This window comes from Bombina bombina, chromosome 4, assembly GCF_027579735.1.
Source record: "Bombina bombina isolate aBomBom1 chromosome 4, aBomBom1.pri, whole genome shotgun sequence".
Taxonomy (NCBI): Eukaryota; Metazoa; Chordata; class Amphibia; order Anura; family Bombinatoridae; genus Bombina; species Bombina bombina.
Window position 1 is genome coordinate 546,352,039 of NC_069502.1, and position 26,561 is coordinate 546,378,599.

Here is a 26,561-nt window from a genome sequence, read left to right on the forward strand (position 1 = left end):
GATAGCAAAGCTTGGCTTAAAAGACATAGTCCTTTTGTTATAAAATCCTCAACCATGAGGTATCTTGGAGTCAATCTTGCTGCCAACTTAACAGAAACCTTTGAGGCAAATTATTCAATTCTTAAGAGAAATATATCTAACGATTTGTCAGCATGGAGACACAAAATGATTTCTTGTTTGGGAAGAATCAGTGTCATTAAAATGAATATTCTCCCCAGAGTACTATACGTACTGCAGACTCTGCCAATCCCTCTCCCGCATTCTTATCTCACCTCGCTACAGAGGTTAATAGAGAATTATGTCTGGAAGGATATTAGGCCTAGAGTGAGCAGAAGGACTATGTATTTCCCCAGGTCGGAGGGTGGACTTGGGCTTCCAAATTTTCTAATTTACAGAAGAGCTATCCTGCTCCAGAGAGTAATAGAATGGTGCCACAACAATCCCCAGAAAGATTGGATAAGATTAGATGCCAGTATATTAAACTCGGGGGTCCTTGCCTCTCTCCCATGGATAGACAAAAAAGCTAGGCCGGAAGTAATAGATCGTTACCCATTGTTGAGGGAGATGATGGAGGAGTGGGACAGAACCTTACAGACAGACTCACACATATCTACAATAAGCTCTCCACTTACCCCGATTTTCAGGAACCCGGCAATACCGATACAGGCGCAGATACCATCAAAGCAGACTCAATTCGATAATAATCGGGTGGGACAGTTTATAACAGGGAAGGGCTTGAAGAGTAGAGAAGAGCTACTAGAGGTGGATCCCACCTTCAAGATGCCGTGGTTTGTGTACCTACAAATCAGTCATTACATTCTAACACATAAACATAAACAATCCTTTCTCAGGGATCAGACAACCTTTGAGGGGTTGTGCACCCAGAGCAATACCCCTAGACATCTGGTCTCCAGAGTCTACAGTCTCCTCCTTGGAGGAGAAGTTGTTCTCCCGACTTATGTTAGGCAATGGCACTCAGAACTGGGTGTGGAATTGGACCAGCAAGAATGGCAACGGATTTTCCGGGCCGCTAGGGGAGTGTCGGTTTCTGCCCGCATACAGGAGTCACATTACAAGCTATTAAGCCGCTGGTATTTGACACTGTCCCGACTGAAAAAAATTTACCCAAACATCTCGGACAAGTGTTGGAGAGGTTGTGGAGAAACGGGTTCCATCACACACATCTGGTGGGACTGCCCAATGTTGGTAGCTTTTTGGACAGAGATATGGGACCATATCCAATCCATTTTGGAAATGGAGGTTCCAAAAACTATGGAAACACTGCTATTCCATTTTCCGACTCGGATACCAGACCCCACAAAAAGAACCCTATTGATGCTAATGCTGACGGGCGCTAAAACCCTGATTCCAGCTAGCTGGAAGACAAATAAGATTCCCTTGGTCTCGGAGTGGAGACAAAGGGTAAATAACTTACTGAGCCTGGAGAAATACCATTTTTCCCGAAACGGAAATCTAGATGCCTATGAAATGTTGATCCAACTTTGGAAACATGGTACTCAAAACGAAGATGACCCTTGATGAGACTGGGAGAGCTGTTATTCCTGCCATGTGAGACTTGAGAGAAAGACCCCCCCTTTTTTTTTTTCTCTCTTTTTCTTTCTTCTTCTCCCCTTCTCTTTCTCCCCTCCCCCCCACTTTGCCCCTTCCCCTCCATTGCCCCCCCCTCCGGAGGAGGCGGGATAGAGGAATAGATGACTGTAGTGCTGCGTTCTTAGCAGGCTGCGGGTCAATCTTTATATTACGTGAACAAGATAGAGCTTTGACTAACTATCTGTAGTGTGTCCTTATTATTTTACTGTTATATATCGTTCTAAGTTATTATTATAAGATCACATTGTCTTATATCTATGAGATGATTTATTTATAGATAATCTGCTCCTCTGGAGCACATGTTGTACTCACTATCCTAGAACTCTGGACAGACAAAAAGTAATATATGTACAACCATATTATCGGAAAAAAAGAAAAAGATACAAAAACATTGGAGCCGGACCTTTAGTTTTCCCGTACTAACCACAGGTTGAGCACATAGCTCATCAGACTCTGGACTTTCTATATAAAAATCCCTCTCTTGGAGGTAGGGATTGTCATTATGCTTACTTATATTGTTCTATTGCTAAGAATTAATGCTACTATATGTATGTAAGTTTTCATTACTTTTTTCAATAAAGCTCCTTTGAAGAAAAAAAAAAAAAAAAAAAATAATATTGACTTGGGGGGACATGGAACCCGGATATTTTCTTTCATGGTTCGGACGGAGATTGCGGTTTTGAGCAACTTTCTAATTTGTCTCTATTATCTGGTGTGCTTCGTTCTCTTGATATCCTTTGCTGAAAAGCATATCTAGATAGGCTCAGTAGCTTCTGATTGGTGGTTTCACATAGATGCCTCTTGTGATTGGCTCACCCATGCACATTGCTGTTTCTTCGACACGGGATGTCTGGGGAGTGAAGCGGATAGGATAGTGTAGGTAAATTGGAGTGTTGTTTGGAATTATATTCTCTGCCTGAATCATGGGAGAGGGTGTTTGGGTTTAGTGTCCCTTTAAAAATCTATTATTACGAAAAAGCCGCATTTAAAAAAGTTAAAGCTGTTAAAATCAAATGGAGTTTAAAACAAAAAACAGCAAAATGTAAAGACGCATTATTGTTTCAGAATGAACAGATTATAATAAAAAGAAAAGCTTGGCTTCTTCAAAAAAAAAAAAAAATATGTTGGTTGTGCAAAGCTGAGAAATGGATAGCATTAGGGCTGGGCGATATGGGCAAAAAAAAAAAAATTGCAATTAATTTTCTTATAAATGTCTAAAAAATCTTAACCCCTCAGTGACTAGAGCATTTTCAATTGTCTGACCATTTGGGACCAGGGCTATCTTTACATTTCTGTGATGTTTGTGTTTAGCTGTAATTTTCCTCTTATTCATTTACTGAACCCACACATATTATATATCGTTTTTCTCGCCTTTAAATGGACTTTCTAAATATACTATTATTTTCATCATATCTTATAATTTACTATAAAAAATGTATAAAATATGATGAAAAAAGGGAAAAAAAACACACTTTTTCTAACTTTGACCCCCAAAATCTGTTGTACATCTACAACCACCAAACAACACCCATGCTAAATAGTTTCTAAATTTTGTCCTGAGTTTAGAAATACCCAATGTTTACATGTTCTTTGCTTTTTTTACAAGTTATAGGGCAATAAGTACAAGTAGCACTTTGCAATTTCCAAAAAAAATTTTTTTCACAATTAGCGATGGCTACATTGGATCTCTGATATCTGTCAGGAATTCCTGAATAACCCTTTACATGTATATATTTTTTTTTTAGTAGACAACCCAAAGTATTGATCTAGGCCCATTTTGGTATATTTCATGCCACCATTTCACCACCAAATGCTATCAAATAAAAACAAATTGTTCACTTTTTCTCACAAATTTTAGTTTTCTCACTGAAATTATTTAAAAACAACTTGTGAAATTATGTCACAAATGGTTGTAAATGCTTCTCTGGGATCCCCTTTGTTCATAAATAGCAGACATTTATGGCTTTGGCATAACTTTTTGGTAATTAGAAGGCCCACACTTGTATTATGCCCAACAGTGAAGGGGGTTAATTAGGTAGCTTGTAGGGTTAATTTTAGCTTTAGTATAGAGATCAGCCTCACACCTGACACATCCCACCCTCTGATCCCTCCCTGACTCCCCTCAAACAGCTCTCTTACCTCCCCCACCTCACAAATGTCACCGCCATCTTAAGTACTGGCAGAAAGTCTGCCAGTATAAAAATAATGGTGTGTGGGGGGGGGGTTTGAAGATTTTTTTTTTTTGGAAGATTTTTTAAAAATATATACCCCCAACCGCCCTAATCCCCCCCAAACAGCTCTCTAGGCCTCCCCCCCTCGACCTATTGGCCGCCAACTTAGGTACTGGCAACTGTTCACCAGTACCCAGTTTACTTACAAATTTGCCCTTTTTATTAAAATAGATATAAAATGTACATTTTCTGTAGTGTATGTTTCCCCCTCAATACTCTACCCCCATCCCGGATCCCTATCCTTAACTGAACAGAGTTTCCCTACTTCTAACATCGGTTATGTCCGTGCGCGCGCTCCCGAGCCCCGCCATATTGCATGCTCGCGGACAAACGGTAACTCGGATCCGGAACAAGTACCAGCGATGGGCTTCCCACCCGCCTCCCTGCAGCTGCTCCCACCCACCAACGATCGGCACCATGCTGGCCAATGCAGAGAGGGCTCTCTCTGCATCGGATGCTTCAAAAACGTATATATACACACACACAATTTTATATATATATATCCTTGTTCAAAGGTATGCACTCCTCATCACAGCTAATGGTCAAGGTGATAACAGAATAGATCCAAATGTAGCATTAGAAAGCACTCAGTGGACTTTGTATATAACTAAGCAAAAAACTTTTATTCCACAATGGGACTGGACCGGTACCCAAAACGTCATGATATTTTAATTGTTTTTAATTGTTTTAAAGGTTCTGTGCTTATTTACAGGCTACATTATATATATATATATATATATATATATATATATATACACACACACACACAATTATGTGTGTGTATGTGCATATATATAATTTTTTTTCTTCTTTTTTTAAACATTTTATCTTGACTGATAACGAGCCCTGCTCCTGGGCAGGAATCCAATACAGGCATAAAGCAGTAGGGGTGGGGGGCTGCTCCTTTCAGAAATGCAGCCTGTGCCTTGTTGAAATCAAATACATTGTAGATGAAGTTAACCCAGCAGCTAAATAGCAGAGAGGACTGCAGTTTTAGCCTTTTTTGGCAGCCGTGGGGTTAACTGCATCTGCTATGTATTTGAGCCATTTCTCAGAGAGCAGGAGATTGTGTGGGAGGTTCCATAATGATTACATACCCTAAGTTTCAGACTGCAGATGTCCCTAGGGGGAAATATAAGTAAGTGGCTTTCCCTCCTCTTCACATCTCCTGCATGGGCTCTGCTTTTAGACTTCTATAGATTGATCGGCTGCTACTGAGATCACAAACAGAAAGTGAAAGTAAAACAGCCATTTTACAAATGTGTGCTAAAAGCAACCACTAGATGGAGCTGGTTTGCAAGAAATCACAAACAAATCAATGCAGTACAGACACATCTGAAAAAAACTTCTTAACAAAAAATTGCGTCCTCTCGCGGTTTTTAAATCGCGATTTTAAATCGCATATACGATTAATTGTGCAGCCCTAGATAGCATTATCTATCTTTTTAAACAATAACAATTTCGGTGTAGACTGTCCCTTTAAGTAGCACATAGCTTTCGAGTGACAGCCAGCCACAAAGCACGGCAAAAATCTAGCACTAGCTCCTAGAGACTTCAATGTGTATGGTGTGCATGCGATCACATATTTACCCAAATGGACATGCGGGCAGGAGTTCAAATTAAGATAATTAATATGCAGATTAGCACAGTGGTAACAAATCAGGATTGGCCAATTTGTTTTCGGCTGAATCAGCCTTCTTTGGAGCACTGTCGTTTGACATATTTCTTCAGACAAATTATATTATTTTATATGTTTAGAAGCTTTATTTTGGGGGGAAACGCGTAAGTGCATTTGAATTATAACAGCATGACACATCATAAACACTTATTTAAAATCATACTTTAATTAACAGTTTTATAATCCTTTAATGGGACATGAAATTATGATATGTTAGAGCATTTGATTACTCCACTATTGCTTGTATATAACTGTGTTTAATTCCAGCACAACAATTAAATACATAGTTAATGGTTAAAGTCAGCACCAATGCCTAAACTCCAAATTTAAAGGGATAGGAAAGTCAAAATGAATCTTGATGATTCAGATAGAGCATGTAGTTTTAAGACACTTTTAAATTCACTTCTATTTTCAAATGTGCTTCATTCTCTTGATATCCCTTGTTGAAAAAGAATATGCACAGTTCATACACTAGTGGGAGCTAGCTGCTAATTGGTGCCGGTGTTCTGGAAAAATGGCGAACTTGTGAAAACAGCGAACCACATCACTTCCTGTGACGTTAGATCAGCTGTTTCACAAATTTTGGCCGTAATGCGCATGCGTGGTAGAGTTATTACATACCTGGTCGCATACATCACTGCTACAATTTTGAAAATCCTGGACCCTTTCAAGAGCGCATGCGTAGGATTTTGAAATACGTCAATACCGCCGCTCACGTCACTGCTACAATCTCGGGACTTGTGTAATTCCTGGACCCCTCGTTGTACAGAGCCTTGCTTTGCCAATTGCCATACAATTATACGTATCCCCTTTACAGTGACATAACAATGTTTGTATGACCAAAAAAAATATGTATGATAAAAAAAAAAAAAATATTGTATAAGTGTTGCTGTTTCATGTCACTGTAACGGGGATACGTATAATTGTATGGCAATTGGCAAAGCGGGGCACTGTACAACAAAGGGTCCAGGAATTACACAAGTCCCGAGATTGTATTAGTGACGTGAGCGGCGGTATTGACGTATTTCAAAATCCTACGCACGCGCTCTTGAAAGGGTCCAGGAATTGTAGCAGGTATGTAATGACGCTAACACGCATGCATTACGGACAAAATTTGTGAAACAGCTGATGCCACGTCACAGGAAGTGACGTTGTTTGCTGTTTTTAACAAGTTCGCCATTTTCCCAGAACACCTGCACACATTTGTCTCTTGTGATTGGCTAACTAGATGTGTTCCTCTAGCTGCCAGTAGTGCACTGTTTTTCCTTCAGCAAAGGATAACAAGATAATGAAGCAAATTTGATAATAGAAGTAAATTGGAAAGTTGTTTGAAAATGTATGTTCCATCCATGAAAGAAAATTTTGGGGTTTCCTGTCCCTTTAACCAATACTGGGAGAGAGCGGAACACATGTGGTGAGTGAAATGACAGGAGACAAATGTGTGAAGCCAAGCCACCAATCATCAGCTAGCTGCCAGAAATGTACTGCTGCTGCTGAGGATTTGATAACAATACGCTTTGAATTAATAAAGTTTATTTTGACTTTCATGTACCTTTAAATATTTTCAGTATTTGTAATACATATATCTAGTTGTGTATACTACTCGTTTGGTAGAGTCACCACATGCTGCTTGAGTTCCATATAAAAACAAACGTCATGCTGTAAGGGTAAAATAACTTTACCCCAAAATTAGTATCCCGTTCTGCATCTTTTTCCTGATCTCCAAACGCACAGTCGATCCCTTCGCAACTGGTGTCATATTTCCAAACAGCTGTATTACAGTATTCCACCTATTCTATCTGTACTTGTAGCACTAAGCAGACTGCTGTTCTAAATAACGCGCTAGCAGGTTAGAATAGGGCTACTCGAATCACAAGATTTTCTTACGCAGCGCCACCTACAGTACACAAGCGTAACTAAACACGTTTTGACAATACAATTTCAATGCATTTGCTCGCTCTTTAAGTTAACTAGCTAACTGTAAGGATGTATCAATATGGTTTCTACTTCTTAAATAAATATCTAAGTAAACTTCGTAATATTAAGATTATATATCGTTTGATGTAACGCTGCCCATAACCAACATGGAGTAATCATACACTTCCTGACATCCCTGGCGCATGTTACTGACAGGCTTGACACCCCCTCCCCTTCGCCTACAGTTGCATGCTGGGAGCTGTCATCTATGCTAGAGAGCAGTGCTCCTTTGCACAGGTGAGACACCTGCTATGTGTTTGGGGTTTGACGTCAGTGATCCTGAGATCTTAGGTGAGTGATGTAAGCATTGGGGTTTGCTCCCTCAATTCTGTTTATGCAACATCAGGGCTTTATCTTCCTGGCAACAGTGCAGGTGGCGGCCCAGCTGTAGAACCTGCAATAGGGAAATAGACAATTAGAGGAAAGATGGCGAAAGATTTTGCACTTGGTTTGCTAATAAGGGCTAGGCAATACGTTGAAGAGCTGTCACTCTCTGGTGACCAAGGGTAATAGAAAAACAAATTTTCAGGTGTGATTATATATATATATATATATATATATATATATATATATATATATATATATATATATACATATACACACACACACATATACAAAACTGAGACGTTATAGATGAAGATGTCAACCATATTTGGATTAGCTAAGGGTTACACAATAAAATAGTCTGTTGAATATATGAAATTGATATTTTTTTAAAGGGACATGCAATCCAATTTTTTTCGTTTTGTATTTATATAGAGCATAAAAAAAAGGTCAAATTTACTTTTATTAACAAATTAGCTTCCTTTTTTGGTATCTTTTGTTGAAGGAGCAGCAATGCACTATTGGGGGAACGAATGACAAGATGAATACATCTGCAGCCACCAATAAGCAGCTAGCTCCCATTAGTGCATTACTACTCCTGAGCATACATATGTGTTATTTTCAACTAAAGATATCAGGAGAATGAAGCAAATTAGATAATAAAAGTAAATAGTTTAAAATTGCATGCTCTATCTGAATCATGAATGTTTGTTGACTTTATGTCCCTTTAACGGATATAAACCCATAGCTTTCTTGAAAGTATTTTAATGAATCACAAAACAGACATTATTTACAGTGTAAATGGTTAATATTGTTTAATGAGTAACTTTCCTGAGATACCAGTGAGAATTACCTACCTCATTGTCACGTGATTCTCTCATGTGATGCTGTTTGTGGATCATGTGATGTACAATAGCCATTGGTATCATTAACAGAACTGATAGTTGTAACACCCTGAAAATTTTTCCATTTAAAGGAATTGATGACCACAAAATGAAATTTGATGTTAGCTTCATGGGATAGATGGATATATATTATTGTGATGTCTGATGAATATACACACACATATAGTTTGTTTTCACAAAATGGCACTTTTTTCTTATGTGCTTTTAAAGTATTTAGAATATTAAACATATGTTGCCCTACATTATACCACATTTTGTTAATCTGTGTAATTTAGTTGTTTAATTAGCTTTAGTATTCATGTAAGCTAGTGAACATTATATTTTTACACATTTCACGACTAGGCTGTGAGTTCAGATTTTATATATAGTGTCTGTGTAAATGTGTTACAAACAAATAAGATTGATCTTGGGATATAACTACAAACCAGAGATCCATGATATACCAGCAGGAGCAGAGATAAGATAGATCCATTGCACTGATTAACTACTTGTGCTGAACCTTCAACCATGATTATATATCAATAAGCACAGTGCCTATGCTATGGCCTTTGGTACTGAAAAGAGCATAAGAGCAAGTCTTGAGTTTCATTTTGAAACTTAGATGATTATACCTAGTGTCAGACTGTTCCCGAGATGTGTGTCAAGGACAAAGGTTGATCTGCCAAGCATCTTTCTTACCTGTACAGCTTCAGTTTGTTGCATGTTTAGATACTTTCAGGAGTATGGGTAGCATTGCAAGCTGTTCTTCCTGGAATGGTGATTGGCTAGAGGTTATCAAACAGGTTGGTAGGTGAGAATGAAGAAAGGTCCTTCATTATATACATTTCACAACTGAGCAATAATTTTAAGCAGCATTTTATATTTGGCTACCAATAACATGCAAACATAAATTATATTACTCCTCCTGGTAAAACACAAAGAGAAGTCATTTTACTCTTGGTTAATAATAACACACAAGGCAATGATCCTCCCTTTTTTGGCTGCTAGTAACCCATAGATCAGGCAAAAGACTGACTGTCTTAAAGTAGTTGAACTAAAATAGTGTTTCTGTTTTCTTCGTTCTGCTATCCCCGACTTTGTCAGCCACAACGTTAATCGTTTAAATGTCTGACAAGGGGCTTTCTAACATAGCCTCTGCCAGAAGTAACACTGCTTATGCACTATAATGTCAAACGGCAACAATTTTTATTTTTTGTCATCACCCACGACTTGGAAAGCCTGTTTAATATGCATTTTCAGAATAGTTTAAAGGGCCATAATAGTCGAAAAATGGCATACTCTAATTTATTAGATCATATAATTTTAAGATTATTGACCATACACTACTGTGTGTTTAACCCCCACAAAAGGGTTAACACACAGTAGAAGTGCCGCTTGGGACCCATGGAGCACTGCTGGTCCAGAGCTGGGGGGGGGGGGGGGTAAATGGTCTTAAAATTACATACTCAAACAAATTGGAGCATGTACATTTTCAACTATTATGGCCCTTTTAAATATTGTACTATCTTTTTCAATATAGCAACCTGACAACCCTGCATCTATGTTGTAAGTACCGGAGACGGCTTTTGTATTTGGCATGCTAGGTATTTGGATTAGCTGTTTGCAGATTCCACTGCTCTTTCAAAATTGTTGCTAGGCGTTTTTTGCTTTGCTTGACCTCTAGGGTTCCAAAAACTTAGTCCAGTATGTAAACATAAAGAGCACACCTGAATTCAACTTTATAGACTGCATCATAAATCACAGAAGCTTAGTAGGTGTGGCAAGCATGCAGATTATCCACTTCATATTTGTACCAAGAGTGGGTTAGATTTGTTTGCTTTCAAAAATTCCATATGTGATCTATATTTATTTCTCTACAAAAACAATTTGTGACCTTCTCGTGTTTTTGAGTATTTAGTTGCTTGGAACTCATTTGGATTAAAGGAGCATAAAGGAAAATTAAACCCAATTTTTTTCTTTCATGATTTTTTCCGTTCTCTTGGTATCTTTATTTGAAAAAGCAAGAATGTAAGCTTAGGAGCCAGACCATTTTTGGTTCAGAACCTGGGTAGCGCTTGCTTGATTGGTGGCTAAATTTAGGATGTTGATAATAGGAGTAAATTAGAAAGTTGCTTAAAATTGCATGCACTATCTGAATCATGAAAAAAAAAGTTTTTCATATCCCTTTAAGCAACTTTCTAATTTACTCCTATTATTAATTTTCTTCATTCTCTTGGTATCTTTATTTGAAAAGGTAGGTATGTAAGCTTAGGAGCCGGCCCATTTTTGGTTCAGCGCCTGGGTAGAGCTTGCTGATTGGTGTCTAAATGTAGCCACCAATCAGCAAGCGCTACCCATGTTCTGAACCAAAATTGGGCTGGGTCCTAAGCTTTACATTCCTGCTTTTTAAAATAAAGATACCAAGAGAATGAATAAAAATTGATAATAGGAGTAAATTAGAAAGATGCTTAAAATTGCACTCTCTATCTGAATCATGAAAGTTTAATTTTGACTTTAATAGTTTTATAATTCAGAATCATGTAACTATTTGTTCCAAAGCTACTATTGTTTCATTGAAAGTATTGCAATTGAATAAATATTGTGTTTGTACTTTAATTCAGCTTTATGCTGCTACATTTGTTTTGAATTGATTTTTATTGAGATATAACTTGATCTACTGACATTGTTGATGAATGAGGTTATAACCAAACAACAATACCAACAAACATTGTAGCTCAGTACATATCCATCCTCTTTGTCATGGTATGTGCTGTTGTCAATTGTTTATATTATTCTGAGAGATCTGCTTTTCCACTTTGTAAAGGTTCAGTCCATTCTCTTCCTTTTAGTCCTCAAACAAGAATGGCGCTAGTTTTTGTAACATCTATATACATTTTCAATATATGTTTCAATTAGTTTAAATTGTCAAAGTAATTCCATTTTTAGGGTGTCATTTGTGTTACAAAAATGAATAAAGAACAGCGTAGGGTAACAATGTTACACATCCGAGAAGAACGGTATCTACATTCTTGCATTATAAAGTTAAATACCTCCTCTGGGTACACTTGTCATTATGATCAGTTCTTTACAGCTAGAGCAGACGTACCATAAGGGAGAAAGAGTTCTTTGTCTTGATGATAGAGCAGGCAATTTTAAACTACTTTCTAATATACTTCTGTTATCAATTTTTCTTTGTTCTCTTGGTATCTTTTTTCAAAAAGCAGAAATAAGCTTAGGAGCCGGCCCATTTCTGGAGCACTATATGTCAGCAGTTTTGTAAGAATATCTATTTACAAGAGCACTAGATGGCAGCACTATTTCCTGCTATATAGTGCTCCAGATGCCTACCTAGGTATCCCTTCAACGCAGAACACTCTGGGAACTATGCAAATTTGATAGTAAATTGGGAACTTTTTTAAAAATGGTTTGCTCTGTCTGAATCACAAAATAGTGTTTTGAGGTTTCATATCCCTTTAATAATACTAAAAACATACCCATGCAGTCTGTTTTGTAAAGTACAGTGCACAATAGGTGCCGTCGGTGTAAGAGTTTTTAGTTTCTTTTTGTGTTTTTTTTCTCTGTGAATTAGTCTTATTTTTGAAATGTATTAAAGGGACATACAACTCCACGAAGGGGTTACATTCATAGTTAAAGGGATATGAAACACCCAAAAAATTATTTTGTGATTCAGACAGAGCATACCATTTTAAAAAGTTTCCCATTAACTCCTATTGAATTTGCTTCATTGCCATGGTATTCTTTGTTGAAGAGACGCCTAGGTAGACATCTGGGGCACTACATGGCAGGAAATAATGCTGCCACCTTGTGCTCTTGCAAATGGATAACATTCTTACAAAACTGCTGCCATATAGTGTTCCAGAAATGGGCCGGCTCCTAAACATACGTCCTGGCTTTTCAACAAAAGATACCAACAGAATCGGAAAAAAATATAATAGAAGTAAATTAGAAAATTGTTTAAAATTACCTCCTCTATCTAAATCATGAAAGAAAAATTTTGGGTTTCATATCCCTTTTACAAGATACGTCGCTGGTCTTTAAAGGGACACTGAACCCAAATTTTTTATTTTGCAATTCAGATAGAGCATGCAATTTTAAGCAACTTTCTAATTTACTCCTATTATCAATTTTCTTTCGTTCTCTTGCTATCTTTATTTGGAAAAAAAGGCATCTAAGCTTTTTTTTTTTTGTTCAGCACTCTGGACAGCACTTTTTTATTGGTGGATGAATTTATCCACCAATCAGCAAGAACAACCCAGGTTGTTCACAAAAAATGGGCTGGCAGTCTAAAAATCAGCGCAATGTTCTTAAAAAATAAACAAAACTATACATTTTTATACAAACACTACCAGCTAGGCTATATAAATGGGTCATCGACAAAACACTTATGCAAAGAAAAATCTAGTTTACAATGTCCCTTTAATTATAAGATAAATATGCTTTTCTGGAAATTGTGTTAAAAGCTAAATCTTTATGCAGCATGGAAAAAGCAAACCTATATCTGTCAGCCCCAGTTACACTGACTAAACTTTAGCAGACAAATGAAACCACAAAAGTGAATGTAGCTGTAACAGTATTAGGTAAAAGGGCTTGCACATTGTTTATGCAATAAGCTGTGAACATTTCATGGGATATTACATTTGAAACATTTTCTAAAGATGCTTTTTGGATCAGATTTGTGTTCTGTAATATTCAAAAGCTTGTAAGATAAAAGCATATTTTTTTTCTAAACCAGGATACAAGAGGAAGTGGCACCTCTAATTTTGAGCCAGTAAACTGCAGTTTTGAGCCTACTGCATGCCAGACTACAGACATATTCTGGTATGGGCAATCATCCTTTTGTGGTCAGTGAGCCTTTGTGCTTTAGCACATCCTACACAGACAACAATTGGAAACTGTGTTAAATGGTCTGGGTGGTGATCCGTATTGGATTTGGAGCTGTTAAGGTTATAATCGTGAATTCAAGTACTTGTATATTCCCAAAAGAAAGATGATCAATCAAAGCATATACCTGCTTCATTGGGCCTAAGGGGGCTCTTTACATGTTAGCCTTTGTGTAGAGAGCAACTCATTACTGTACAGGGACTGCATACAGCTGGCATAATAAAGCATTGCAAAGTAAGTATAATCTTACTACAGTGCCACAAATAATATTCTTAATGCCACTGTGGTACTTTATTTGATTAACTTGCTATTGCAGAGAAAGTGTAAATAGGATACTTTTATTTTCGATGTCCATATTTTATTTGTCTCTTTATTTACATTTATTTGTAAAACTGTAACAGTGAACAGCATTGGACGGTCGGACCCTGTCCTTTTGTTATAGCTCTGCAGTGAGTGTGTAGCTATTTATATAAACAGTTAATAATAATAATAATAACAAAAACCCCAGAAGTATGTAGTTTATTAGATTTGATACAAGTTGTTATAAGGCACTTTGCACAGAAGGAAAACTTTATTATTATTATTATTATTATTATTTTTATGAAAAAGAATAAATTAAAATTAAATAAGACTTTTTGATTTATATTATTAGCCACAATATAGTTATAGACAATGGTTTTCTGTTTCCAATGTAGACAAATAAGTCCAGGCGGGAAGGGGTTAATGTTCAACTAATAAACTGATGCACAAATACAGTTTCTGCACTGTCACTTTAATTTGATCTTTGCTATTTTGTAGTATTAGTTTGAGATTAGCACTGGTAGAATTTCACATTCTGATTTTTTTACTTGTACAGGAGCCCCAATCTGTGTGAAATAACAGGAGGGCTAATAAATGCAGCGTTGCTGTTGTTAAAGCCAACCCAGTTGCATTTGTTTTTAAGCTTCCCAACATGGAGAGAATTTGAGAGTGGTTTCAAAACTACAGTAAATTCCTGGTGTCTTTCTCACTATAACAATAATAAGTAAAATAATACTCTTTCCTGATGTTATGCATGATAGTTGCATTCTAAAGTCCCATTACTAGAGTGGTCGGTAAATAACAGTATTAATTGATGTCTATGTTGATATTGCAACAAAAGCTATGAAACTTTATAGAAGTTTTTTATTCTTCTCAGTAATCATGTACACACCAAAAACTAATTGAGCCAATAGAGATGAAAAGCACAAGGAAATAAATGTATTGTCACTTTACTGTTCAACTGAAGTCATTCCATATGTATTGGAGGAGGTGTGGTGAATAGCTTGGCACAGTGGTTTCCCTTAGGCTTATATTTGATACAGGTTTTTCTGGTGGTAATTACAAATATAAAAACATTGTAGATGTATACAGCAGTGTAAACCTCAGATATAACCACATTGAATATATAAATTGTAAATTGTAGGTGTGTTTTGCAGGTAAGATTGGCCTTTCTTATAAAAGGGACAGTAAAGTCAAAATTAGACCTCCTGATTCATCATGCAATTTTAAACCAATTTCCATTATACTTATAAAAATGTTGCTTTGTTTTTTGGTATCCTTTGTTGAAGAGTAAACCTAGGAGGTTTAGGAGCAGCCATGCAGTACTGGGACCTAGCTGAATTTGTCTGGTGAGCCAATGATAAAAAGCATATGTGTGTAGCCACCAATACCAGCCAGCTATCTCTAGTAGTTCATTTCTGATCCTTAGCCTTCCTAGGCGTGTTCCTTAGCAAAGGATACCAATAGAACAAAGCACATTTGATATTGCACATTTGATATTATAAGTACATTTGAAAGTTGTTTAAAATGACATGCTCTATCTGAATCGTGAAAGTTTGTTTTGACAGGGGCGTTACTTCTGCCTGACCCTGTATATGCTGGCTGAGATATTGCCATGAAATGTAATGAGTCATGTGCACCTACTATACTTATCAAAAACTAGTCTCACCAAAGCTTAATTCATAGATGACCATATTATTATCATATTATTTACCTTGTATGGGGTATTTTCATCATCTGGTATTTTCTTTCTGGTATAGGTGTTGTCCATCTGTGTTGTATGCTCCCTACACTATATTTAACATTAATAGGTTTTATACCATTATTGTTTTTGCATAGATCCTCATATGTGTTTCATGTTGACAGATTCCTGTTGTATTACAGGGTCACCCTCTGGAAGAGGTGTTGCAATTGTCTACATCATTGTTTTATATTCAGTCCACACGTTTTTTCCGTATTATGTTTGGAAAGCTGGGCATGCTTTTTATCTGTAAATACACAATTTCTCATATATGTAACTAATTTGTTGCTATGGTGTTTGCTCTGGGTTGATCACCCACAAAGATTGGATGTGTATGGACACACTAATTAAATATGTTTAATTGATGTTGTGTGTCATCTTTATTTAAATATTATTATACTCCTTTTTTTTTTTTTTTTTTTTTCTTTCTTTTCCATCTTAATATGAGGAGAGTCCACGGCTTCATTCTTTACTTGTGGGTAATACTGAACCTGGCCACCAGGAGGAGGCAAAGACACCCCAGCCAAAGGCTTAAATACCTCCCCCACTCCCCTCATCCCCCAGTCATTCTTTGCCTTGCATCACAAGAGGTTGGCAGAGAGGTGTCAGAAGATACGGAGTAGTTCCTTATAGAGGGTAGTACTCTTCGAAAGGGGACTGGAGTTTTAAGTAGTCTTGTCAGCCTCTCAGTGAGAGCATTGGCGAATATTAGAGTCTGCAGATGCAGGGAGAGTCTTTCTGCAAACCCATCCAGACTCGTATCAACAGCTCCTAAGCAATCAGTGTTGACAAGTTTCACTGCCTGCTTCTCTCACTCAAGTCCATGTCCGGAGCAATGCTACAAGACTGTCAAATTTGAGAGGCTGTGTTTCTGTTCCACAGCATAGATTCCGGTAAGATCGTTTCATTTTTTATACACATTTGATAACGCAAGAAGACAGGGTCACAGTGTGGCTCCTTTTATCTGAATGGAATCAATGGTTAATGTCTCCGGAAGAGGATTATTGAACAGGAGGGATTAATCACATACTTTTAATACTGTTTTTATGCTGTGACGTGTGAGATGTGGCACAGGTAGATGTTGGAACGTATAGGTTTTACTATCACTTTGGAGCGCTTTATAGCCAGTTAGACTTGGCGCACTTTTAGTGGTACAGGGGTGGTCCTGCATGGTGCACCATGCGACCGGGTGTGGTCACAGCGATTCTCTTCTTCCTGACGTGCGGTGTCTGGAGACAAAGCGTTTTCTCTCTTGGGCCTGGGCCATAGAAAGTGGTGAGTGCCCCAGCCGTTAGGGGTATAAAGGTGCCATTTATCTTTGTCTACTCAATTATGTTCCATATGCCTTAATAAAGTAATCTTATTAAAGAAAGCTAATATGTTTAGTACTACTGAGCCTTCTACCTCTGAGGAGTCTCCGTCCCGTGAGGTGCGCACCCTACATTCATTTCCTAATACACATGCAGCTTCCCATAGCACTCCTATTCCTCCATCTGGAGAGGCCCTTTTGCCGCCAGACTTTACTGAACAGTTACAGACGACAATGTCTGCAGCCTTTAGTGCTTTACCTCGCACTGCTAAGTGCAAGCAAAAGGTTAAATATTGCTTTCCTTCCCGGGGGTCATCTACTACCTTATTGGATTTATCTGATACAAGATTATCCGATGATGAAGACGCCTCTGATACTTCAGAGGATGCTCTTTCTGGGTCCGAATCTGCTGCTTCTAAGCCTCCAGACTTTAGATTTAGGATTGAACACTTACGCTTTCTGCTAAAGGAGGTGTTGGTTACTTTAGAGGTTCCAGGACCTAAATTACCTGAGGAACTTTGTATTCCTAAATTAGATAAGGTCTACGAGGACAGGGTTGTACCACAGACTTTCCCGGTTCCTGTAAAGTTGGCGAACATTTTAAGAATGAATAGGAAAGACTCAGTTCTTTTTTTTTTCCCCCTTCTTCTTCCTTTAAAAAAATTGTTCCCGGTTCCGGACTCTCAGTTAAAGTTGTGGGATTCCGTCCCTAAGGTAGACATGCTATCTCCACGCTACTATCCCACTTGAGGATAGTTTGTCGTTTAAAGAGCCCATGGATAAGAAGCTGGAAACTCTATTAAGAAAAATGTTTCCGCATAAGGGATATTTGTTCCAACTGGCAGCAGCTGTTGCTGTGGTTGCAGGAGCGGCTACCTACTGGTGCAACTCCTTATCTGAGTTGATAGAGGTGGAGGATCCTGGAAAGAATTAGGGCCTTAAGGGTAGCTAATTCTTTTATTTGTGATGCAAATATGCAGATTATTCGCCTGAACGCCAAGGCTTCAGGTTTTTCTGTGCTAGCCCGTAGGGCACTCTGGCTGAAATCTTGGTCTGCGGACATGACTTCGAAGTCTAGACTTCTTTTCCTCCCATTCAAGGGAAAGATTCTTTTTGGTCCAGGCTCATATCCACGGTTACTGGAGGCAAAGGTGCCTTTTTACCGCAGGATAAGAAGAACAAACCTAAGGGACAAGGTCCTAATTTTTGTTCCTTTCGTTCGGATAAATCCCAACGTCAGCAGCCCTCTGCAAAGCCTGAGCAGTCCAAGGGAACTTGGAAACCGACTCAGTCCTGGAATAAATCCAAGCAGAACAAGAAGCTTGCCGAGTCAAAGTGGGCCTGAAGGGACGGCCCCCGATCCAGCTCTGGATCTGGTAGGGGGTAGACTGTCACTCTTTTCAGAAGCTTGGTTTGGGGACATGCATGACCCGTGGGTCCTGGAGGTTATCGCTCAGGGATACAGGATAGGTTTCAAGTCTCATCCTCTTAGGGGCAGATTCCTCTTATCAAACCAGCCAGATAGGAGAGAGGCTTTTCTAGGGTGCATGAGGGATCTCTCCTCCCTTGGGGTCATTGTACTGGTACCTCCAGCAGAGAGAGGTCTGGGTTACTACTCAAACCTGTTTGTGGTCCCAAAGAAGGAGGGTACTTTTCGTCCGATTCCTGACCTAAAGTGTTTAAACAAATTCCTATCTGTCCTCTCGTTCAAGATGGAGACAGTCCATTTTTCCCTTAGTTCAGGAATGACAGTTCATGACCACAATAGACCTGAAGGATGCCTACCTTCATGTCCCTATACACAAGGAACACTTCCAAGTTCCTAAGATTTGCGTTCCTGGACCAGCACTTCCAGTTTATTGCACTTCTGTTTGGTCTAGCTACTGCTCCAAGAGTTTTTACGAAGGTTCTAGGGGCTCTGCTCGCAGTGGCCAGAACCAGAGGTATAGCAGTGGTTCATCAATGGAAGATAAACTTAGAAAAGAGTTCTCTTATTCCCAGTACCAGGGAATAAGAGAACTTTGCTCCCTAGCAATGAGGGAAGTATCTCGAATTCTGGAACGGGCGGAGGCCCACAACTGCTTGCTGTAATTGATCCACATTCCGGTTGTGGATAGCTGGGAGGCGGATTTCCTCTGGAGACAATCCTTTTTTTTTTTTTTTTTTTTTTAAGACTTTATTTATTCTCACACAAAAATCATATACAATAATCATCAAATAAGGAGGTCAACAGCATAATGACAGGAAAAAATGAGACACAAACATAACTTTGATACATATCTTGCAAAAATAAAATAAAACATATTTGTCTATATGTCAAAATTTAAACCCTATTGTATAATTATAAATGCTACGTGACCTTCCACAATAAGAGTTGAGATATTTTCTAATTAATAAAACAGATACAACAAAACAACACAAAACAAGAAAAACATCACAAAAAAAAACAAAAAACTGGGTTCTTCCTCTCTCTCAGCAGCCCCCCCCCACCTACCATCCCCTACCCTACCTCTCTAAAATTTGAAACCCACATCGGTGGGAATTCATTCAAGACTACCAAGTCCGCAAAGCATTTGGAGCTAAGAAATGGGTTAAGAATATTTTTTTGTATAGCAAGCGGGTAGGATTTAATTATTGGTAACCACGTATAAATAAATTTTGCTATTTTTTTTCCGGAAGCTAGTCATTTGTAGAAAGATTCAAATATTATATGTGTTTGTATCTCTTTAAGAAATGCCCCCATAGAGGGCGCTACATGGGCCAACCAATTTTTAATAATAAGGAATCTTGCTATTAATATAGAAATGTTAACCACGTATTGAAAATGCACTGCCATATCCTTAGATAATTCTAAGAAAAATATCTGCTCTGGAGACATTTGCCAAGGTTCTTTAAATATCTAAGTAATCCAGTACTGAATTTTTTGCCATAACTGAAATATTTTAGGACAATGCCAGAAGATATGTAATATATCCGCATTAGGATACCGGCAGCGATTACAAACAAAAAACTGGTTAGGAAAAAAAATGTGACATCTTAAAAGGTGTCAGATAATAATTATTAACAAGTTTAAAATGTGACTCTTTCCAGTTTGTAGGGATAACACATTTGTCCAAAGAATCAAAACTATGCTTAATGGTATCCGCCTCGCACCCAGGAAATATCTTTATCCAACTATTGCATATATTCTCTAACACAGGCAAGCTTTGTTTAGCCAACAAAAGATCGTATAATAGAGAGATAGATGTATTACCATTCCTAAATTTATTAATACAGATGTTAAGGTCTACCCATTTATCCATCGCTTCCACAGAGGAACTCTGTTTATAGTAAAAATGAGACAACTGGAGATATGCAAAGTCATTATTCCTATCCAAGCCAAATTGATTAAAGAGGGCCTCTCGCGGAAGCATTTCCATGTTTTCATTAAGTGCTTGAATTACATTAATAAGCCCCTTCTCTTCCCATAATCTAAACATTTTATATTGACTCCCTGGTCTGAAGTCTGGATTCCCAATTATGGGTAGGAATTTTGAAAAATGTGGTTCAATTTGCATAATATTACAAAACCTTTGCCAAGCTATAACAATATTTTTAATTGTAATCATTGATCTAACCTTGGATGTAAGTAACTTTAAGGTACAATGTAACATAGCTTTTAAAGCAAAAGGTTGTATAAGAAAACTTTCTAGATCAATAGTTGCAAAATTATTAGAGTCCGTAATCCAATCTAGCGCTATTTTAGCTAAAGTAGCCAGGTTATAGAATCGGAGATTGGGAAGTGCTAAGCCTGCCACGTTACGCTTCTGCATTAGTTTATTTAAAGAGATACAAGGTTTTTTTCCTCCCCATATAAACCTAGATACAGATCTTTGAAAACACTGTATATATCTATTGGTAAGCAACAGAGGTAAATTCTGTAATGGATATAGAATACGTGGTAGAACAATTGATTTAATTAAATTGATTCGAGCGGAGATAAATAGAGGAAAAGAGGCCCAAAGCTCAAGATCTTTCTTTGCCTTCTCTAGAATTGGACGGAAATTTAAATTAAACCATTTTTGTGGATTTTTATGCAACATAATGCCTAAATATATAAAGGATTCTACTATTTTAAAAGGATGAGATTGACAACTTGCCCTTAATTTATTTACCCACATAAGTTCACTTTTTTCAAAATTTATTTTATAGCATGAGATAGAACTAAATTTAGCTAACATGTATTGGATTAATGGAATAGTCTGTGGGGTATTCTCGCAAACTAATAGCAGGTCATCTGCATACAGTAATACTTTCATCGTATGAGAACCAAAAGAAACCCCCGATAGATTATCCCTCAACCAAATTGCAAGCGGTTCAAGTGCCATATTAAATAGGAGAGGGGATAATGGGCATCCCTGCCTGCTATCCCTTTCAAGAGTAGTTTTGGTGACTGAGTACCATTAATTATTAAATAAGATATCGGGGAGTTATATATTTTGCGGACAAAGAGCATAAATTGATCCTTTATGCCGAATTTTTCCATAGCCTGAAATAGATAACACCAGATGATCGAATCAAACGCTTTTTCTGCGTCAAGTGTAAGTAACGCAAGATCGGTAGACCTCTTGCTCAATTTACTCTTTTCCAGATTCCAGAAATAATCTAATAGTAAAGTAACCTTACAAATATTTTTTTTTTTTTTTTTTTTTTTTTAAGTTTTAAATGCTTTTATTATGATAATTCCAGGATATACAATGAAAAACATAGAGAAAAAAAAAAAAAAAAAAAACGTTCAAATTAACATCAATTGTTACAGTGAATAAAACATTGTCACAGTTATTTCCATAACAGTTATTTTTATAACATTAAACTTGAGGTTAGCTACTATAGTTGGACTAGATTATAAGTGCCAATCAGCCACCGCTTAGTTAGGTAAATTATCTATGGGCGGGCTTGTGGTAGAAGTGCCATTCTCCTGACTATTGTAGGTTGGCCACAATATGCAGATATGTTAGATCATGAGTTGCAGAGAAATGGAAAATGATAAAAGAAAAAAGAGAGGGCGCCTGCCTCATGGTCAGTTGTTGGGGGTGTGTAGGAGGGTGGATAGCTATTGACTATTTGCATGTTCTTCCCATAGGAATAATATATCGTGAAATTCTTCTATTCGCTTGGTGTGGGTGTAGTGGTATTTCTCTAAATGAAGAAAGTGAGTTACTTTTGCCCTCCACACTGCAGGGGACGGCAAATTAGTTTTTTTCCAATTTAGTGGGATCAATCTTTTTGCGGAGTTGATCATGATAGTGACAAGTGTTTGTTTTAATTTGCATGTGATTTTGGGGAGTTTGTTAAAGAGAAAAATCCAAGGAGTGAGTGGGAGGGGCGCGCCCAGAACCTTTTCTATTTCTGGTTTGAGGGAGAGCCAATAGGACATCACTATCGGGCAAGTCCACCAAATATGAGCAAATGTCGCTGTCCCCCCACAGTCCCTCCAGCAGGTGTTGGTCATATTGGGGAATAGGTGGTGTAATCGGACAGGTGTGTAATACCATCTGCTTAGCAGCTTGATATTCATTTCTAACATCGAGATCGATGAGGAAGCTTTCGTCATTTGGTGGAAGATGATAGACCAGTCGGATGGGTCTATATTGATATTTAGGTCTGCTTCCCATTTACTCACATATGTGGGAGGTGTTGAGTGGGACACCCATGATAGCATTTTGTATATCAAGGATAAAATTCCCCTATGGGGGTGAGGTTGAAAGCACATTGTTTCGAATTGTGTGAGGTGCCTTTTTAACTGAGATCTAAAAGGATGTGTCGATAGATAGTGTTTCAGCTGAGTGTAAGTATACCAGTTTTGAAAGTGCATCCCTAGGATAGTACAGATTACTTGTTGTGGTTGAATTTCCTTGTTTTCATATAAGAGGTGGTGTGGGATAGAGTGTTGTATGGAGGAGGTGGGATGGACTACATTAGTTGTTCTCATCATGGCTGAGAATGGTGTATTTTTGCTGACCGGTGTTAGGGGGGAGTATGTGGTAGAGACCGTGGGGTGTTTCTTGAGTGTTTTGTCCCATAGTCTAAAGGTTTCATGCACCACCCTTGGAGTTGTGTGTAATAATTTGCGTTGGGTGCTGGGAATCCAACAATTCCCACACAGATGATACTTATCTGAGAGTGTTTGTTCTAATTGGATCCATTCCTTATTAAAGGAGTGTTTGCACCAGTCTACAATTCGTGTCAGAAAAACTGCCTGTCTATAACGCAGTAAGTTTGGGGCTCCAGTCCCCCCTAACTCCCTGGCTTACGAATATTTTTTAATGAATTTCTGGCAGTCATAAATCCCGTCTGATCGGGATGTATAATATGTTCTAGCCCCTTAGCAAGTCTAGTCACAATGATAGAAGTTAAAATCTTATAATCACTATTAAGTACCGAAATCGGTCTATAAGAGGCCGGATTTTCCGCATCTTTATTTTTCTTCAAAATTTAAAGAAATATTAGCCGCCGCAAAATATTTAGACATAGGATTATTAGAACAAAAATAGTCATTATATAAATTTTTTTTATTTCATCTGTTAAAATTTTATAATATTCTGCGGGTAAAACATCCGGGCCCGCAGCTTTGTTCTTTTTCATTTTTTCTATTGCTTTAAGAATTTCTTCGCCTGATATTGGCGCATTTAAGATTTTAAGATATTCAGGCGGGATTATAGGCAATTTTATCTTTGTCCAGAATTTTTCTAGATTATCCATATTGATATCAACCTTATTATAAATTTTCTTATAAAATGCATGAAAAGCTTGACTTATGTTTTCCGTATCTAGATGTCTATTTACTTCTGTTTTGATTGCGGGTATAAAATTCCGGCTCTTTCTATTCTTAACTAACCTAGCTAGATGCTTAGCTGAGCAGCCAAATGAACCTTTAAATTGAATATTAAGTTTTACCTCCTCCCGATAAGATTTTTGCTTTAGCATAATATCACGATCTTTTCTGGCTGCACAATATATTTCCCAATTTTCTTTGGATCTCTCATTACAAAATTTTCTATAAGCATTCCTTATCCTATTAGCAGTTTGGATTTCACTTGCCCTATTTTTTTTATTCCAGGCGTATAAATACGCCTTGATTTCCCCTCTTAGCAAGGCTTTAGAGGCCTCCCAGAAAGTCTCAATTTTATTAAAGGTAGCAATATTAAAGGAGACAAAATCTTTCCATTTCTGCTTCAGCCAGAGACTAAATCTAGGATTATTCACCCAGAAACGTGGAAAGACAAAGTTTTGGGAGCCATTTTTTGTTCTTGTCAGGTCCGGAAATGTTAAAGAAATAATTGCATGATCAGATATTTCTATATCATTTATCCGCGGAATTATATTCATAATAGAAAGTGATTCTGAAACAAATAAAAAGTCAATCCGGGAAAACGTTTTATGGGACTTTGATTCGCATGAGTAGACCTTAACATCTGGATTATTAATCCTCCAAATATCAAACATCTTAAATTTAGAGAGAAAAGATTTAAAAGTTTTTGCAATTCTATTATAATCTTGCAGCTTTTTCTTTGATAATCTATCCAACTCCGGGAAAGTGGACATGTTAAAATCACCTCTAATTATGAGATTCTGTCCCTTAAAGGGATATAATTTTGCTTTTAATTTTTCCCAGAATAATGGGCTATGTATATTAGTACCATAGAGATTGCATAGTACAAGGCAAACACCATTAATTAAAACTTGAGCAATAATGTATCTAGATTCCGTATCCAGTTCTGTATTAATAATTTTAACATCTAGATCTTTATGAAATAAAATTGCTACTCCAGCCTTTCTATTTCTTAGGTGTAGCTATTAAATCTCCCACCCATCTCATCTTGAGTTTAGGTAATTCTACTTCAGAAAGATGTAGTTCTTGCAGAAATACCACATCCGGTTTATGTTTGGCTAAGCATTTAATTATAAGTTTACGCTTCCTTGGAGAAGATACTCCGCCAACATTCCATGACAGGAAGTTCACATTTTTTCTCTGATTAAAACTCATCTTCTCTCCTCTATTTTATCTAGCAGTTTTACTGTCAATATCAAGCAAATAAATCATGGAGAGGGGGTAAAAGGGAGGCAAGGGGGGCGGGATAAGGAGGAGAGGAAGGAGAGAAAAGAAGAAAAAAAAAAAAAACGGAACACACATACCAGAAAACCCAACAAAAAAACATAAAATCCCAACATCGTCTAAACAACGTGGGTACCGCCATAAGGACCATTTAAGAAGAAATACACAAAACATATCCTTGTCATTATACAGTATCTGCCTTGGACAGATTATACTCAACCTTTGTAATAGTGCGCAAGACTTTACCTCTAATAAGAGATACATAGGATATCTTTAAGTATATGGACATCACACAGCAGATAAATAATATGAATCAATCTATCACATCTATTTATTCATAGAAGCAATATATTCTTGTACCTCTGTAACGTTATTAAAGGTAAACCTATTTTCTTTATCCTCTAGAACAATCTAAGCAGGATATATAAGTCGAGCTTTTAAGCCCTTATTAATGAGTTGTGTATAATAGGGTGACATAAACTTTCTTTTAGCAGAGGTTTCAGTAGAAAAATCCTGGAACAGTAATACTTTCTTATTACCTATCAAAAGTACATCCATTTTCTTATAGAGTCTCATAAATTCTATCTTATCCTGAAATTTAAGTAATTTAAAAATACACATTCTATCTCTGTCAGACCCATTATTCTTATTTTTTGGACCGATTCTGTGAGCTCTTTCAACTGCTAGGGGGATGTGCTGAGGAGGAAATCCTAAGGCTGATGGCAATGTGTTAGCGGTAAAATTCAACAAATCCTCATACTCAGATGATTCAGGTAGCCCTACAATTCTAATATTATTACGCCTGGAGCGATCCTCTAGGTCGTCCAGGCGATTCTGTAAATTACAGATTCTAGATTCATGTTTATGAATTTGATTATCCTGATTATTAACTAAATCCTCCAGATCTGAAATTCTGGTCTCCGCCTCCGTTAATCTATTAGCGAAGTGTCTTACTTCAGAAGATAGGGAGGATATCTCTAAGGAGATATTTGACAGATCCTGTTTAATTTCTGCAAATTGAGGTGTAAAATATTCTGTAAGTTGAGCCATTAAAGGTTGCATATTTAACGTAGAAATATCCCCCTTAGTAATGGAGTCTAGACTAGTATCTGTGTTCCTGACTTTCCTATCCCTTATTTTTGCAGGCATAGTGAGTGAAGTGGTTTTAGCCTGCGTGATAAATCTATCCATGTGCTAATACTCCACCAAGAGAAAAAAAAAAAGAAAAAAAAACAATAAAATTCAAAATTGAACACAAATACCAACACGCTACATGCCAAATACGTGAGCAGTCTGATATAAACACAGACCTTAATAGTGTAATATGAAGAAACAAACAATATATCTAATTAAATCAACAATTATCTCTTTCGTGTATGTGTTTATAGACAGGGAAAAAGAAAAAAAAGAAATTCCCTTCTCTCTTTTTCCCCTTTTTAAAGTGACTAATATCCCTTAAGAACCAGAAACATTTGACTGATATCTCTCTCAAAATTACTATTAAGTAAA

The 26,561-nt window shown here is 37.3% G+C and overlaps 2 protein-coding genes across 3 annotated transcripts in view; one reads left to right on the forward strand and one right to left on the reverse strand.

The window, feature by feature from the left end:
- UBE3D (ubiquitin protein ligase E3D) overlaps positions 1-7,370 on the reverse strand; it is an 875,767-nt gene extending 868,397 nt beyond the window's left edge. The window contains exon 1 of the mRNA XM_053712029.1: positions 7,203-7,370. Within this exon, the coding sequence (XP_053568004.1) occupies positions 7,203-7,279 (77 nt within the window). The 5' untranslated portion in view covers positions 7,280-7,370. The remainder of the gene's footprint in view (positions 1-7,202) is intronic.
- Positions 7,371-7,676: 306 nt separating this feature from the next.
- The window catches only part of DOP1A (DOP1 leucine zipper like protein A), a 176,311-nt gene continuing 157,426 nt past the window's right edge, over positions 7,677-26,561 (forward strand). For both annotated transcript variants that reach the window (XM_053710480.1, XM_053710479.1), the window contains exon 1: positions 7,677-7,788. The gene's annotated coding sequence lies outside the window, so the exon portion shown is untranslated. The remainder of the gene's footprint in view (positions 7,789-26,561) is intronic.